We start from the raw sequence: 17,722 nt of genomic DNA on the forward strand, positions 1-17,722 counted from the left end.
ATTTCTGCCAAAAACGCGAGACAAATCTTGGGTCTCGATCAGACACGATACTCACTGGAATACCATGTAACCTTAGGATCTCTTCTGTGTACAACTTGACCAATTTTTCCAATGAAAAACTCATGCTTACCGGTAAGAAGTGTGCAGACTTAGTGAGTCGGTCAACTATTACCCAAATTGCGTCAAAACCTTTTTGGCTTTTAGGTAGTCCCGTTACAAAATCCATTGTTATGTGTTCCCATTTCCATTCAGGGATTTCTAATGGTTGTAGTAAACCAGAGGGTTTTTGATGTTCAGCTTTTACTTGTTGGCAGATCAAGCATTTCTGTACAAACGCTGCCACGTCCTTTTTCAAACCTTCCCACCAGTACAATTCCTTTACATCGTGATACATTTTAGTCACACCTGGGTGTATAGTATACATTGACCGATGTGATTCTTCTAGAATTCCTTTTCTTATCTCTTCAACTGACGGAACCACAATTCGGTCTCGAAACCTCAGTACCCCTTCAGGCCCTAATTTGAAGTCTAATGTTTCCCCTTTTTGTACTTTCTCCAAATTCTTCCGAATCATAGGGTCTGTTTTCTGGGCTTCCTTAATCCGCTCTAGTAACGGTGACTTCAATGATAGGTTCCCTAACAAAACCTTCAAATTTTCCAAGCGAGGGTTCCAACCACTTATTTCTTCTAGCATATCCCATTCTTTTACCATTAACCCTGCTACTTGGGCCTTTCTACTTAGAGCGTCAGCCACCACGTTGGCTTTTCCTGGATGGTAATTAATCGAGCAATCATAATCTTCCAGGAATTCTACCCATCGCCTTTGTCTCAAATTCAGCTCCTTTTGGGAGAACAAGTACTTGAGGCTCTTATGATCCGTAAAAACCTCAAAAGTCACGCCGTACAAGTAGTGTCTCCATTTCTTCAAGGCAAAAATTACTGCGGCTAGTTCTAGGTCATGGGTTGGGTAGTTTTGCTCGTAGGGTTTCAATTTCCTAGAAGCATAAGCAACTACCTTGCCCATTTGCATTAAAACACATCCCAGACCTTCTCTGGAGGCATCAGAATATACAGCATAACCTTCACCTCCATCAGGCAAAACCAAAACGGGAGCGGAGGTTAACCGCTTCTTTAGCTCCTGAAAACTTGACTCGCACTTCGGAGTCCAGACAAACTTAGCCCCTTTCTTGGTTAGCTCAGTCATAGGTCCTGCAATTTTCGAGAAATCCTGAATAAATCACCTATAATAACCTGCTAAACCCAAGAAGCTTCTAACTTCGGTTGGAGTTTCTGGTTGTTTCCAATTTATAACGGCCTCAACTTTTGCCGGGTCCACGGCAATACCGTCCTCAGAAACTCTGTGCCCTAGAAAAGATATTTCAGTCAACCAAAACTCACACTTGCTGAATTTGGCATATAGCTTATGTTCTCTTAATATCTGCAAAACCACCTCTAGGTGCTTAGCATGCTCCTCTCGAGACTTAGAGTAAATCAGGATATCATCTATGAAAACCACTACAAACTGATCCAAGTACTTCTTAAAAATTCTTTGCATTAGGTCCATGAAAGCAGCTGGTGCATTGGTTAATCCAAAAGGCATGACTGCAAACTCAAAATGTCCATATCTTGTACTAAAAGCAGTCTTAGGTATATCTTCCTTCTTGATCTTCAACTGATAGTACCCTTGCCTTAAATCCAGCTTAGAGAAGACCACTGACCCTTGCAGTTGGTCGAACAAGCTATCGATTAACGGTAGAGGGTATTTATTCTTAATGGTAGCCTCATTCAACCCTCGATAATCGATACACAACCTCAAGCTTCCATCTTTTTTCTTCACGAATAGGACGGGTGCTCCCCAAGGTGAGTCACTCTCCTTCACAAAACCTTTCTCCAACAGATCTTGTAATTGAATTTTCAATTCTTTTAGCTCGGCAGGAGCCATTCGATACGGGGTCCTGGAAATTGGAGCCGTTCCAGGCATCAAGTCAATCTTAAATTCCACTTCCCTTTCCGGCGGTAGAGTCTTAAGCTCTTCGGGAAAAACATCCGGAAACTCCCGTACCACTGGTACATCCTCCAACCTCACTTGGTCACTGGGAGCATTTATCAAGAAGGCTAAGAAACCTTGCGCTCCTTTAGACAAAATTTTCCTTGCTCGAATTCCTGAGATCATAGCAGAAGATGCTATCCTACCCTTGACATCTAACCTCAGGGTGGCTTCACCAGGTATACAGAATTCCACCACTTTTGCTCGACAGTCAAGTTTAGTATGATGATGGCCTAGAAAATCCATTCCTATTATAACATCATAACCTTTTATATCCAGACTGATCAAATCCACTAGCATTTTACGCTCTCCAATCCAGAATTCACAATTCCTATAAGCCAGACTAGTGATTACCTTTTTATTACCCATGGGTGTCTTAACTTCAAGATCGAAGGGTAATCTAACAGGTTGCACATCTATTCCAGACATAAAGGATGGATTAACGAATGAATGGGTTGCACCAGGGTCAATTAACACTTTAGCTAATCGATGAAAAATCGGGAGTGTACCTTCCACCACTTCCGAGGCGTTAGGTAAGGGTTGGTCACCTATAGCATACACTCTAGCAGGAACTGTCGGCCGGCCTCCTCCAGTGGTGTTTGGTCTAGCGTTTGGGGCAGTCCCGCCTTGCATTTTGGGACATCCAGCAATTTGGTGCTCGCCACTGCCGCACCTCAGGCACTTCCCTTGCTTCTTCCAACAACCATCTATATTATGGCCAGGTTTCTTACAAAATGCACAATTCATTTGGGGAACTATTGCTCGACCTCCCTGCGAGATATTCCTAGGTTGTCCCCTTCCAATCGGTCCCCCTCTGGCTCCGTTATTTCGACCTCCCGTATTCCTGGCCCCATTTCCTCTTGCTTGGCCGCCTCGTGGCGCTCCAGGACTATTCACTCCAATGTTTCCTCGGCCCACTTTGGCCGGTGGAGCATTGCCATACGTCGGCTCCCGACTACTGCTAGGAGCAAATCTTTTCTTGGCCTGAAAAGATTTCACTTGAGCCCTAGCCACTTCAACTCTCTGGGCTTTCTCGACGGCATCTGCGAACGTGTCAATCCTCACGGCAGCTAAACCTTCCTGCACTTCTACATTCAGACCCTGTACAAACCTTCTGACTCTCCTTTGCTCCGTGGCTACCAATTCAGGAGCAAATCGAGATAGCTTGGTAAACTGGACTTCATACTCGGCGACGCTCATCGCCCCCTGCTTACATTTTATGAAATCATCCTCCCTCTTTTCTTGGATGAGCGGTGGGAGGAATTTGGCATTGAACTCCCTTGTGAAGTTTGCCCAAGTCCTTGGAGTATGATTCGTGTCCCAGTTAGTCCTAACCAGGTTCCACCAGGAGCGAGCAGCTCCCTCAAACTGGAATGCGGCAAAAGTTACCTGACGCACTTCAGTATAGTTTAAAGCTGCGAAGATGTCGGAAATTCTCTCCCACCATCCCTCAGCTATCTCAGGTTCAGGTCCTCCGTAGAACTTAGGAGGTCCAAACTTCAGGAACCTTTCCAGTGCCCAGTCGTCAGAATCGGCTGGGCCTCCTGGATAGCGCACTGGTCCAGCAGCTTGGTGTTCAGTCAAGCGCTCTAGGACATCAGTGATACGATTGATAGCGGTGGCCACTCCATCTCCGGCCCCGCCCTCTTGTCCTTGGTCTGGGTTGACCTCGGGCTCTCTATCTCTACCCGATTCCGGGTGTTGTCTAGTGGGTCTCCCGCGGCCCCTTCCTATCACTTGGCGATCCATAGTCTAAGCTATGCCTATTATGGGAGGATCAAGCGATTAGGCGAAGTGTTATTTATTTAAGCTTATTAATGTTTCCTTAGTAAATAAAATCGATATGGAATGGAGGAAAAATAAGTAAAACACTTAGCATATATTTCCAAGCGAAAGTCATACAAATAATAGGTTGGGACATTTCCAAAATGTAAGGCACATAACTAGCAAAAATACATACAAATAATCCCTTATACAAAAATTAGGGATATGGTGCCTCAGAAATAAGTCATCCACCTAGACAAAACTTGATGACCTAGCTAACGTCCCCCTATTCTAACCCTACATATCCAATAAAGTCAAATCGATCCAAGCCTAACCCTCCGCAGGGCTGTCAGGAGCTATGTCCTCCTCCGGATCCTCCTCCGGGTCCTCCTCTGGATCCTCCTCCGGATCCTCCTCTGGATCCTCCTGCTCTACACTCTGAAGGATACTCGTGGCCTCATCTATCATCATTGAGGCATCAGCCCTGATGCCTGCACTCCTATCACGCATCCTCTCGGCTAGTCGAGTCGCCCTAGACTTCTGTCGCTCTATCTCCAAACGAGCAGCCTCCAGCAAATGATGCTCAGCAGTTAGCCTAACCTCTAAATCGGCTATACGGTCGAACTGAGTGTCCACCATGATACTCAGCTCCTCTACGTCCTGAGACAAAGTGAAGTTAGCGTCCTTCAGCTGGCGACGCTCATCATCCAGGGATAGCACTAGCTCATTGGGGTAGGCATACGTGGCCCTACACTGGCACCGAGGATGCCTATCAGCTGGGGTATAACGTATATGGGCTCCTCCACCTCGGGGTCTATAAGAGATGGACCTAAGAGGCTCTATGTGTCCATTTGACGCCCCATTACCATTAGCGTGTCCATTACCATTCTCCATACCTGCAAAAGAATTAAAACTTAGAGGTTAGAACTCAAATAGCTAGTTAGATCAGCATCACTTAGAATATATCTAATGGTCTCAATTCTTACTTCTAAAAAGTTCGGGGTTTCTAACTCGTATGGTATATTTCTCAAATAACTTTTCTAACCTAGGCTCTGATACCACCTGTGGCGACCCCACTTCCCCCTAAGGCGAACCAAAGGGTTGGCGGGCCATCTGCCCAGCTCTCGCTAGGACTCACGCAAGCAAGCTAACCTAAAATCTTCCGACGATTAACCTAAGCTATTACAATAAAGATCCTTCCGAAAATAAATCGATTTCTAACACCACATTAACTTCAGAGATAACAGTATAAAACTTAGCCAATCGACAGCTCTTAAATACTTCCAGCGACGCTCGCAAAAGATAAGGATGTACTATACTAATACAAACATACAAATTGAGTATTAGAATTAGAGATTACACTTTTCCAGCTTCAAGTGGCAATCCAAAATGAAAAGTACAATGCTTAGCTTAGAATCCGTTACAAACCGAAAATTACAATCAAAATGTTCAAGTACAACCATAAGAAATATAAGCTGCTTAGACACTTTTAAACTTCACGTCCTGTAAGGAAAACAAATAAACATGGGGTGAGCTAAAGCTCAGTGGTGCCCCAAAACATGCAATCACGTAATTGAAACAGCGAGTAATAATTTAAACAAGTTAAACAACTAAGAAAGCGTATAACAACACAAGGTAGGATACAGGGGCTCTCAGGAGCCATTTTCCTCGCTTGAGCACCGTTTATCGTAGTTGACCCTCCGTCAACTCTCACTACTTACAGTCCATGTAGATCCACTTATTTTAATCCTAACCCGTCACCATTCATACCCCGGTCCCGGGCCCGCTCACCGACTAAGGACGTGGTATATTCGAGATATACCCGTCATGGTAGTTGGATACAGAAGTCGAGGGATTCACCCAACGACGCAACTACATTTAGTTTTATGGTAGTTGGATACAGAAGTCGAGGGATTCACCCAACGACGCAACTACATTTAGTTTTATGGTAGTTGGATACAGAAGTCGAGGGATTCACCCAACGATGCAACTACATTTAGTTTTATGGTAGTTGGATACAGAAGTCGAGGGATTCACCCAACGACACAACTACATTTAGTTTTATGGTAGTTGGATACAGAAGTCGAGGGATTCACCCAACGACGCAACTACATTTATGGATTCAGGAGAAAATGTTTTGCACAAGTCACCACTCGAACGGCTAGTGCGATAAAGTACACACAGCTCACTTCGATGGATCAGAAACCAATTTTTCAAATTATCACATGTCAAGTCAAGAAAGCACTTAATTCAAGTAGGAAAAGAACAGGCAGGAACACTCACCAAGAGTGAAATTCAGATGTCAAATTGGGGATCGAATTCCGCGTCCTCGCAGTATCCTAGAATACCAAATTTTAAAACTATAAGTTTTCTATTCAATTTTCTTTAAACTTATTTGCATAAGCAATTATCTAATATAATACTAGTTTACTTTCTCAAGAAATTCGAGAATCTATTTAGATTGAATGCTTGACAAAAGAAATAGTAAAAGTGTTCCTTATAGTTTTCCTTAGAAAAGGGTAACTAGTATTATGTACTAGGAACAATTCGACAAACCTCTTAAAAACAAAGTTAGAAGGTTACTTTGAACATTTCTCTAAAGTTACGGCTTTTGCAAAAATTATCCTTGAAACTATTTTTCCTAAAATAGGGTTTCTTGCCGAGTAAGTTTCCCAAGTTTTCCGCTAAACTTAGTGAGACTTGTATTTTGGAACTTTCTTATAGTTAACTATCCAAGTGCAAAACTTAGGGAAAGAAAAGAATTAAAATAGGACTTAGAGTTTCCAAAAGTTTTAGAACTTATTTACGGTAGCTAGCGAGGCTAGGTTGAGCTAAAGGAAATCGTCGAGTTGGAAATTTTTAAGGAAAACACTAGGTATAGAGTTTTATAAAATAATGCTAGCTAGAAAATATTTTTGGTTAATTTTGAACGCCGCTACTCGAGTTCACAAGGTCGATACGATTATTTCCCCGCTCCGATATCATTTCGAAGTCACAATATGGGTCAAAGTATGGCAGAAATCACATAGCAAATTTACTAGGGCTTCGTCAATCATTAGCCCTAGCTTTCAACAATTGCATTTCTGAATAAAATAAAATAGTCAACCAAGGCTTCATCAATCATTAGCACTTGGTTTCAGCAAACCCAACATAAGCAAATCAAATAAAAGTGAAGTCCCAATACATTCCAACAATTAACTTCCATCATCTAATAATACTTTATAAAAAATCATTTCAATGGCTAAGGGCTTCGTCAATCATTAGCCCTTAGCACCCAACCAGTAATTCATGTGACAACCAAGCTAATATTTCAAGTATTTAAATCTGCTAACAGTTATTTAAAACCAAAGACCACATTTGCAGCAACCTCCTACTCAAGTATTTGGTCCAAAGCCAAGAAATTCCATCCATAACTCTTTATCAATCATGACCAAGGCTGGAAAATTTTCCAGCTTTACATGTATGATCGGAAATCAAAATTTTCCAGCAATTCGTTAGTCCCAAATCAACTTTTCTTTTGGTCACACATGGCATTAGGTGATCAAGTTGAACAAGCGAACACTTAGCCACCTGATTAACGTTTCTAGCTCATACTTCGGATTAGATTGCTAACTACAATATCCTTAGAATTCAGAATTTGTATCATTAGTCTTGGATGGTCATGCATGAGACAAAATTCTGTTTTCACCTCGTTTCTTTGGTCATCCGTTTTAATTCTGTTGCTTGACTACATGCAAATCCTAGTTAACCTGTCATTAGCTGGTTAATCATGAATTTAAGTTCAGCGCAGAAAAATCAAATTAAATCAAGTTGCATTATCAGATTCAGCCCACGAACATTCTGTTTTCCTTAAACCAGAATTTTCCCAAGTTTTTGTTTCATCATCTATTCGCACCCAGTCAACATGCAAATCAATAAATATCTTCATCCCCTATTAGATAATCATAACTATAAGTTCCAGAGCAACAAACTGGAGCCAAGTGAAGCTGCATTGTCCAAACCATTCTTCTCGGCAGAATCATGCTCAACCAAAACAGAATTTTCTCCAAGCTTCTTAATACAACATCCGAACACATAGATTGACATGCATGATCTTAATAATAATCATCCAAAATTCAGTTAGTTAAACACCACTGTGTGCTCAGATTACTCCAACTAATTAAGATTATAAGATCAACTTTCGGCAGTTCGCATAGCATGAATTCCAGCAGCTTTGATCTTAGTTTTTCCGGATTTTCCTTGGATTATACGTGGATTTAGATGCTCAAGCTCAACATGCAAGAGCTTAGCCACTAGTTAACATTTTTAGTTTTAGAAATCAAGTTCAAATAACAACATTTGTCAGCCAAAATTTCCAGAACTTAGTCGATCATCCACGGTAGCTTAAATGTGACCAGATTTTAAGTCCATTAAAATTTTTTCTAACTAATCCTTGCTCACTGACATTAGCAAAGCTTAATCAACCTCATAACCAGTTTCATTGGAGCTCAGAAATCACCTCACAGCAAGCTAAGTTGTCGGACAGAAAGTTTGAAAAGTTTCCCTTCCTCTCGGCTCTCACGCACAAAGCTGATTCTGGTTGCAGCTGGTGGATGCTACAGTCGTGACGTGGAGTGAAATGGAGATGCAGAATGGGTGGAGTTTGCTCACGGCTTCTCTCAGCCTTCACTCCAGCTTGCGGACAGAGCAAAACAGAAAGAAGATTGCAATTTGCACTCCTCTTGGTCGATACTCACGAGGTAAGTCTCTCCCTCACTCTTGTGTCGTTGATCCAAGACAGAATGGGGTTGTGAAGGATGGTGGTGCTGCGGCATTTAGGTGAGGAGGTTGAGTGTTTAGCAGAGCTTGTGTACGGCAGTGGTGAAGGTTGTGGTTGGCCGAATTGGGTGGTGAAGCTGCGGTTGGCCGAATTGGGTGGCTGGTGATCATGGTGTCCGGGGAGCTGTTTGGCTTTGCAGAAAATGGTCATGGCCGTGGGTGATGTTGTGAAGCTGTGAGGGTATTGTAGACTTTGCACTACTTCTCCAATTAGCCACTTAAGTCCTTGGTCCTAGCTTAGCTCCAAAAATTGTCCCCAAAAGTGATTTGAACTCCTAATAATTTCGCTAATCAAGCAAGACTTTGGTTATCGAAGTTTTATGTCCTAAAAATGGTTAGAGTACTTGTAATTATTTTTATCTAGAATTTATTGATTACAAATTAGTATTAAGCTTCCTTTAACGCTTAACATTCTTGTTTGATTAATTAAACTATTAAAATCAAGTTTGACCAATATATATATAAATCTAACATTTTATGTTAATACGAAAATTTAATCTAGCTCTAAAAATCTTAACTTAGTTTAGCGAAACCAAGGAATTTTATAACTTAGGAAAATTATATAAATTTTCACATAAACGTGTTTTTACGTACTTAGTTGCAAACAAGTAGAAATAGTATTAGGATTTATTAAAGAATAAAAGAAGTGTAAAAGACATATGAAATATTATTTATATATGCATTTTCAGGGTTCTCACATCCTACCCTCCTTACAAAGAATTTTGTCCTCAAAATTCACACATTCTGGATAAATAAGTCAGGATACTTTTTCTGCATTTCTTCTTCTAACTCCCAAGTTGCTTCCTCAAGTCTATGATTTTTCCACAAAATCTTCACCAGAGGAATTTCCTTATCCCTCAGCTCCTTCATTACTCTATCCAAAATCCTGACCGGTCCTTCTTCATAGGTTAACGTCTCATCCACCTCAATTCCTTCTAGTGGCAACACGTGACTTGGATCAGAATAATATTTCCTAAGCATGGAAACATGAAATACATCGTGAATTTTGGCCATGCTTGCAGGCAACTTCAATTGATACGCTACTAACCCAACTTTCTTCAAAATTTTGAAAGGTCCGATATACCTTGGCTTCAGCTTCTTACCTTTCTTGGACACTACTCCGCCCTTCAAGGGTTTAATTCTGAGAAAAACTTTGTCACCTACTTCAAATTCCAAATCCTTTCTCCTTGTGTCGGCGTAGTTCTTTTGTCTACTCTGAGCAACTTGAAGCCTTTCTCTGATCAATTTTACTTTTTCCTGGGCTTCTTCTATCCAAGGTATAGTTGTAGGGTCTGCGATTTTCTTTTCTCCAACTTCATCCCAATGAATCGGAGATCGACACCTCCTTCCATACAAAGCCTCATAGGGTGCCATCTGAATTGAAGCCTGAAAGCTATTATTATAAGCAAATTCCACTAAGGTCATCTATTGGCTCCACTTACCTCCAAAATCCAGTATACACGACCTCAGTAGATCCTCTAGAGTTTGAATTGTCCTTTCCGACTGCCCGTCGGTTTGGGGATGGTACGCAGTACTAAACTTCAATTTGGTCCCCAAAGAATCCTGAAATTTCTGCCAAAAACGCGAGACAAATCTTGGGTCTCGATCAGACACGATACTCACTGGAATACCATGTAACCTTAGGATCTCTTCTGTGTACAACTTGACCAATTTTTCCAATGAAAAACTCATGCTTACCGGTAAGAAGTGTGCAGACTTAGTGAGTCGGTCAACTATTACCCAAATTGCGTCAAAACCTTTTTGGCTTTTAGGTAGTCCCGTTACAAAATCCATTGTTATGTGTTCCCATTTCCATTCAGGGATTTCTAATGGTTGTAGTAAACCAGAGGGTTTTTGATGTTCAGCTTTTACTTGTTGGCAGATCAAGCATTTCTGTACAAACGCTGCCACGTCCTTTTTCAAACCTTCCCACCAGTACAATTCCTTTACATCGTGATACATTTTAGTCACACCTGGGTGTATAGTATACATTGACCGATGTGATTCTTCTAGAATTCCTTTTCTTATCTCTTCAACTGACGGAACCACAATTCGGTCTCGAAACCTCAGTACCCCTTCAGGCCCTAATTTGAAGTCTAATGTTTCCCCTTTCAGTACTTTCTCCAAATTCTTCCGAATCATAGGGTCTGTTTTCTGGGCTTCCTTAATCCGCTCTAGTAACGGTGACTTCAATGATAGGTTCCCTAACAAAACCTTCAAATTTTCCAAGCGAGGGTTCCAACCACTTATTTCTTCTAGCATATCCCATTCTTTTACCATTAACCCTGCTACTTGGGCCTTTCTACTTAGAGCGTCAGCCACCACGTTGGCTTTTCCTGGATGGTAATTAATCGAGCAATCATAATCTTCCAGGAATTCTACCCATCGCCTTTGTCTCAAATTCAGCTCCTTTTGGGAGAACAAGTACTTGAGGCTCTTATGATCCGTAAAAACCTCAAAAGTCACGCCGTACAAGTAGTGTCTCCATTTCTTCAAGGCAAAAATTACTGCGGCTAGTTCTAGGTCATGGGTTGGGTAGTTTTGCTCGTAGGGTTTCAATTTCCTAGAAGCATAAGCAACTACCTTGCCCATTTGCATTAAAACACATCCCAGACCTTCTCTGGAGGCATCAGAATATACAGCATAACCTTCACCTCCATCAGGCAAAACCAAAACGGGAGCGGAGGTTAACCGCTTCTTTAGCTCCTGAAAACTTGACTCGCACTTCGGAGTCCAGACAAACTTAGCCCCTTTCTTGGTTAGCTCAGTCATAGGTCCTGCAATTTTCGAGAAATCCTGAATAAATCGCCTATAATAACCTGCTAAACCCAAGAAGCTTCTAACTTCGGTTGGAGTTTCTGGTTGTTTCCAATTTATAACGGCCTCAACTTTTGCCGGGTCCACGGCAATACCGTCCTCAGAAACTCTGTGCCCTAGAAAAGATATTTCAGTCAACCAAAACTCACACTTGCTGAATTTGGCATATAGCTTATGTTCTCTTAATATCTGCAAAACCACCTCTAGGTGCTTAGCATGCTCCTCTCGAGACTTAGAGTAAATCAGGATATCATCTATGAAAACCACTACAAACTGATCCAAGTACTTCTTAAAAATTCTTTGCATTAGGTCCATGAAAGCAGCTGGTGCATTGGTTAATCCAAAAGGCATGACTGCAAACTCAAAATGTCCATATCTTGTACTAAAAGCAGTCTTAGGTATATCTTCCTTCTTGATCTTCAACTGATAGTACCCTTGCCTTAAATCCAGCTTAGAGAAGACCACTGACCCTTGCAGTTGGTCGAACAAGCTATCGATTAACGGTAGAGGGTATTTATTCTTAATGGTAGCCTCATTCAACCCTCGATAATCGATACACAACCTCAAGCTTCCATCTTTTTTCTTCACGAATAGGACGGGTGCTCCCCAAGGTGAGTCACTCTCCTTCACAAAACCTTTCTCCAACAGATCTTGTAATTGAATTTTCAATTCTTTTAGCTCGGCAGGAGCCATTCGATACGGGGTCCTGGAAATTGGAGCCGTTCCAGGCATCAAGTCAATCTTAAATTCCACTTCCCTTTCCGGCGGTAGAGTCTTAAGCTCTTCGGGAAAAACATCCGGAAACTCCCGTACCACTGGTACATCCTCCAACCTCACTTGGTCACTGGGAGCATTTATCAAGAAGGCTAAGAAACCTTGCGCTCCTTTAGACAAAATTTTCCTTGCTCGAATTCCTGAGATCATAGCAGAAGATGCTATCCTACCCTTGACATCTAACCTCAGGGTGGCTTCACCAGGTATACAGAATTCCACCACTTTTGCTCGACAGTCAAGTTTAGTATGATGATGGCCTAGAAAATCCATTCCTATTATAACATCATAACCTTTTATATCCAGACTGATCAAATCCACTAGCATTTTACGCTCTCCAATCCAGAATTCACAATTCCTATAAGCCAGACTAGTGATTACCTTTTTATTACCCATGGGTGTCTTAACTTCAAGATCGAAGGGTAATCTAACAGGTTGCACATCTATTCCAGACATAAAGGATGGATTAACGAATGAATGGGTTGCACCAGGGTCAATTAACACTTTAGCTAATCGATGAAAAATCGGGAGTGTACCTTCCACCACTTCCGAGGCGTTAGGTACGGGTTGGTCACCTATAGCATACACTCTAGCAGGAACTGTCGGCCGGCCTCCTCCAGTGGTGTTTGGTCTAGCGTTTGGGGCAGTCCCGCCTTGCATTTTGGGACATCCAGCAATTTGGTGCTCGCCACTGCCGCACCTCAGGCACTTCCCTTGCTTCTTCCAACAACCATCTATATTATGGCCAGGTTTCTTACAAAATGCACAATTCATTTGGGGAACTATTGCTCGACCTCCCTGCGAGATATTCCTAGGTTGTCCCCTTCCAATCGGTCCCCCTCTGGCTCCGTTATTTCGACCTCCCGTATTCCTGGCCCCATTTCCTCTTGCTTGGCCGCCTCGTGGCGCTCCAGGACTATTCACTCCAATGTTTCCTCGGCCCACTTTGGCCGGTGGAGCATTGCCATACGTCGGCTCCCGACTACTGCTAGGAGCAAATCTTTTCTTGGCCTGAAAAGATTTCACTTGAGCCCTAGCCACTTCAACTCTCTGGGCTTTCTCGACGGCATCTGCGAACGTGTCAATCCTCACGGCAGCTAAACCTTCCTGCACTTCTACATTCAGACCCTGTACAAACCTTCTGACTCTCCTTTGCTCCGTGGCTACCAATTCAGGAGCAAATCGAGATAGCTTGGTAAACTGGACTTCATACTCGGCGACGCTCATCGCCCCCTGCTTACATTTTATGAAATCATCCTCCCTCTTTTCTTGGATGAGCGGTGGGAGGAATTTGGCATTGAACTCCCTTGTGAAGTTTGCCCAAGTCCTTGGAGTATGATTCGTGTCCCAGTTAGTCCTAACCAGGTTCCACCAGGAGCGAGCAGCTCCCTCAAACTGGAATGCGGCAAAAGTTACCTGACGCACTTCAGTATAGTTTAAAGCTGCGAAGATGTCGGAAATTCTCTCCCACCATCCCTCAGCTATCTCAGGTTCAGGTCCTCCGTAGAACTTAGGAGGTCCAAACTTCAGGAACCTTTCCAGTGCCCAGTCGTCAGAATCGGCTGGGCCTCCTGGATAGCGCACTGGTCCAGCAGCTTGGTGTTCAGTCAAGCGCTCTAGGACATCAGTGATACGATTGATAGCGGTGGCCACTCCATCTCCGGCCCCGCCCTCTTGTCCTTGGTCTGGGTTGACCTCGGGCTCTCTATCTCTACCCGATTCCGGGTGTTGTCTAGTGGGTCTCCCGCGGCCCCTTCCTATCACTTGGCGATCCATAGTCTAAGCTATGCCTATTATGGGAGGATCAAGCGATTAGGCGAAGTGTTATTTATTTAAGCTTATTAATGTTTCCTTAGTAAATAAAATCGATATGGAATGGAGGAAAAATAAGTAAAACACTTAGCATATATTTCCAAGCGAAAGTCATACAAATAATAGGTTGGGACATTTCCAAAATGTAAGGCACATAACTAGCAAAAATACATACAAATAATCCCTTATACAAAAATTAGGGATATGGTGCCTCAGAAATAAGTCATCCACCTAGACAAAACTTGATGACCTAGCTAACGTCCCCCTATTCTAACCCTACATATCCAATAAAGTCAAATCGATCCAAGCCTAACCCTCCGCAGGGCTGTCAGGAGCTATGTCCTCCTCCGGATCCTCCTCCGGGTCCTCCTCTGGATCCTCCTCCGGATCCTCCTCTGGATCCTCCTGCTCTACACTCTGAAGGATACTCGTGGCCTCATCTATCATCATTGAGGCATCAGCCCTGATGCCTGCACTCCTATCACGCATCCTCTCGGCTAGTCGAGTCGCCCTAGACTTCTGTCGCTCTATCTCCAAACGAGCAGCCTCCAGCAAATGATGCTCAGCAGTTAGCCTAACCTCTAAATCGGCTATACGGTCGAACTGAGTGTCCACCATGATACTCAGCTCCTCTACGTCCTGAGACAAAGTGAAGTTAGCGTCCTTCAGCTGGCGACGCTCATCATCCAGGGATAGCACTAGCTCATTGGGGTAGGCATACGTGGCCCTACACTGGCACCGAGGATGCCTATCAGCTGGGGTATAACGTATATGGGCTCCTCCACCTCGGGGTCTATAAGAGATGGACCTAAGAGGCTCTATGTGTCCATTTGACGCCCCATTACCATTAGCGTGTCCATTACCATTCTCCATACCTGCAAAAGAATTAAAACTTAGAGGTTAGAACTCAAATAGCTAGTTAGATCAGCATCACTTAGAATATATCTAATGGTCTCAATTCTTACTTCTAAAAAGTTCGGGGTTTCTAACTCGTATGGTATATTTCTCAAATAACTTTTCTAACCTAGGCTCTGATACCACCTGTGGCGACCCCACTTCCCCCTAAGGCGAACCAAAGGGTTGGCGGGCCATCTGCCCAGCTCTCGCTAGGACTCACGCAAGCAAGCTAACCTAAAATCTTCCGACGATTAACCTAAGCTATTACAATAAAGATCCTTCCGAAAATAAATCGATTTCTAACACCACATTAACTTCAGAGATAACAGTATAAAACTTAGCCAATCGACAGCTCTTAAATACTTCCAGCGACGCTCGCAAAAGATAAGGATGTACTATACTAATACAAACATACAAATTGAGTATTAGAATTAGAGATTACACTTTTCCAGCTTCAAGTGGCAATCCAAAATGAAAAGTACAATGCTTAGCTTAGAATCCGTTACAAACCGAAAATTACAATCAAAATGTTCAAGTACAACCATAAGAAATATAAGCTGCTTAGACACTTTTAAACTTCACGTCCTGTAAGGAAAACAAATAAACATGGGGTGAGCTAAAGCTCAGTGGTGCCCCAAAACATGCAATCACGTAATTGAAACAGCGAGTAATAATTTAAACAAGTTAAACAACTAAGAAAGCGTATAACAACACAAGGTAGGATACAGGGGCTCTCAGGAGCCATTTTCCTCGCTTGAGCACCGTTTATCGTAGTTGACCCTCCGTCAACTCTCACTACTTACAGTCCATGTAGATCCACTTATTTTAATCCTAACCCGTCACCATTCATACCCCGGTCCCGGGCCCGCTCACCGACTAAGGACGTGGTATATTCGAGATATACCCGTCATGGTAGTTGGATACAGAAGTCGAGGGATTCACCCAACGACGCAACTACATTTAGTTTTATGGTAGTTGGATACAGAAGTCGAGGGATTCACCCAACGACGCAACTACATTTAGTTTTATGGTAGTTGGATACAGAAGTCGAGGGATTCACCCAACGATGCAACTACATTTAGTTTTATGGTAGTTGGATACAGAAGTCGAGGGATTCACCCAACGACACAACTACATTTAGTTTTATGGTAGTTGGATACAGAAGTCGAGGGATTCACCCAACGACGCAACTACATTTATGGATTCAGGAGAAAATGTTTTGCACAAGTCACCACTCGAACGGCTAGTGCGATAAAGTACACACAGCTCACTTCGATGGATCAGAAACCAATTTTTCAAATTATCACATGTCAAGTCAAGAAAGCACTTAATTCAAGTAGGAAAAGAACAGGCAGGAACACTCACCAAGAGTGAAATTCAGATGTCAAATTGGGGATCGAATTCCGCGTCCTCGCAGTATCCTAGAATACCAAATTTTAAAACTATAAGTTTTCTATTCAATTTTCTTTAAACTTATTTGCATAAGCAATTATCTAATATAATACTAGTTTACTTTCTCAAGAAATTCGAGAATCTATTTAGATTGAATGCTTGACAAAAGAAATAGTAAAAGTGTTCCTTATAGTTTTCCTTAGAAAAGGGTAACTAGTATTATGTACTAGGAACAATTCGACAAACCTCTTAAAAACAAAGTTAGAAGGTTACTTTGAACATTTCTCTAAAGTTACGGCTTTTGCAAAAATTATCCTTGAAACTATTTTTCCTAAAATAGGGTTTCTTGCCGAGTAAGTTTCCCAAGTTTTCCGCTAAACTTAGTGAGACTTGTATTTTGGAACTTTCTTATAGTTAACTATCCAAGTGCAAAACTTAGGGAAAGAAAAGAATTAAAATAGGACTTAGAGTTTCCAAAAGTTTTAGAACTTATTTACGGTAGCTAGCGAGGCTAGGTTGAGCTAAAGGAAATCGTCGAGTTGGAAATTTTTAAGGAAAACACTAGGTATAGAGTTTTATAAAATAATGCTAGCTAGAAAATATTTTTGGTTAATTTTGAACGCCGCTACTCGAGTTCACAAGGTCGATACGATTATTTCCCCGCTCCGATATCATTTCGAAGTCACAATATGGGTCAAAGTATGGCAGAAATCACATAGCAAATTTACTAGGGCTTCGTCAATCATTAGCCCTAGCTTTCAACAATTGCATTTCTGAATAAAATAAAATAGTCAACCAAGGCTTCATCAATCATTAGCACTTGGTTTCAGCAAACCCAACATAAGCAAATCAAATAAAAGTGAAGTCCCAATACATTCCAACAATTAACTTCCATCATCTAATAATACTTTATAAAAAATCATTTCAATGGCTAAGGGCTTCGTCAATCATTAGCCCTTAGCACCCAACCAGTAATTCATGTGACAACCAAGCTAATATTTCAAGTATTTAAATCTGCTAACAGTTATTTAAAACCAAAGACCACATTTGCAGCAACCTCCTACTCAAGTATTTGGTCCAAAGCCAAGAAATTCCATCCATAACTCTTTATCAATCATGACCAAGGCTGGAAAATTTTCCAGCTTTACATGTATGATCGGAAATCAAAATTTTCCAGCAATTCGTTAGTCCCAAATCAACTTTTCTTTTGGTCACACATGGCATTAGGTGATCAAGTTGAACAAGCGAACACTTAGCCACCTGATTAACGTTTCTAGCTCATACTTCGGATTAGATTGCTAACTACAATATCCTTAGAATTCAGAATTTGTATCATTAGTCTTGGATGGTCATGCATGAGACAAAATTCTGTTTTCACCTCGTTTCTTTGGTCATCCGTTTTAA

At 42.0% G+C, this 17,722-nt stretch overlaps 1 protein-coding gene across 1 annotated transcript; it reads right to left on the bottom strand.

The window, feature by feature from the left end:
- Nucleotides 1-4,097: 4,097 nt before the first annotated feature.
- On the bottom strand, nucleotides 4,098-13,993 carry LOC113760043. Its single transcript, XM_027302619.1, has 3 exons — nucleotides 10,555-13,993; nucleotides 4,261-4,707; nucleotides 4,098-4,108 (listed from the first exon to the last, which is right to left on the bottom strand). The coding sequence occupies exons 1-3, from the start codon at nucleotides 13,991-13,993 to the stop codon at nucleotides 4,098-4,100; spliced, it is 3,897 nt and encodes a 1,298-aa protein (XP_027158420.1).
- Nucleotides 13,994-17,722: the final 3,729 nt, after the last annotated feature.

The sequence above is a fragment of the Coffea eugenioides genome, chromosome 2 (assembly GCF_003713205.1).
Source record: "Coffea eugenioides isolate CCC68of chromosome 2, Ceug_1.0, whole genome shotgun sequence".
Lineage (NCBI taxonomy): Eukaryota > Viridiplantae > Streptophyta > Magnoliopsida > Gentianales > Rubiaceae > Coffea > Coffea eugenioides.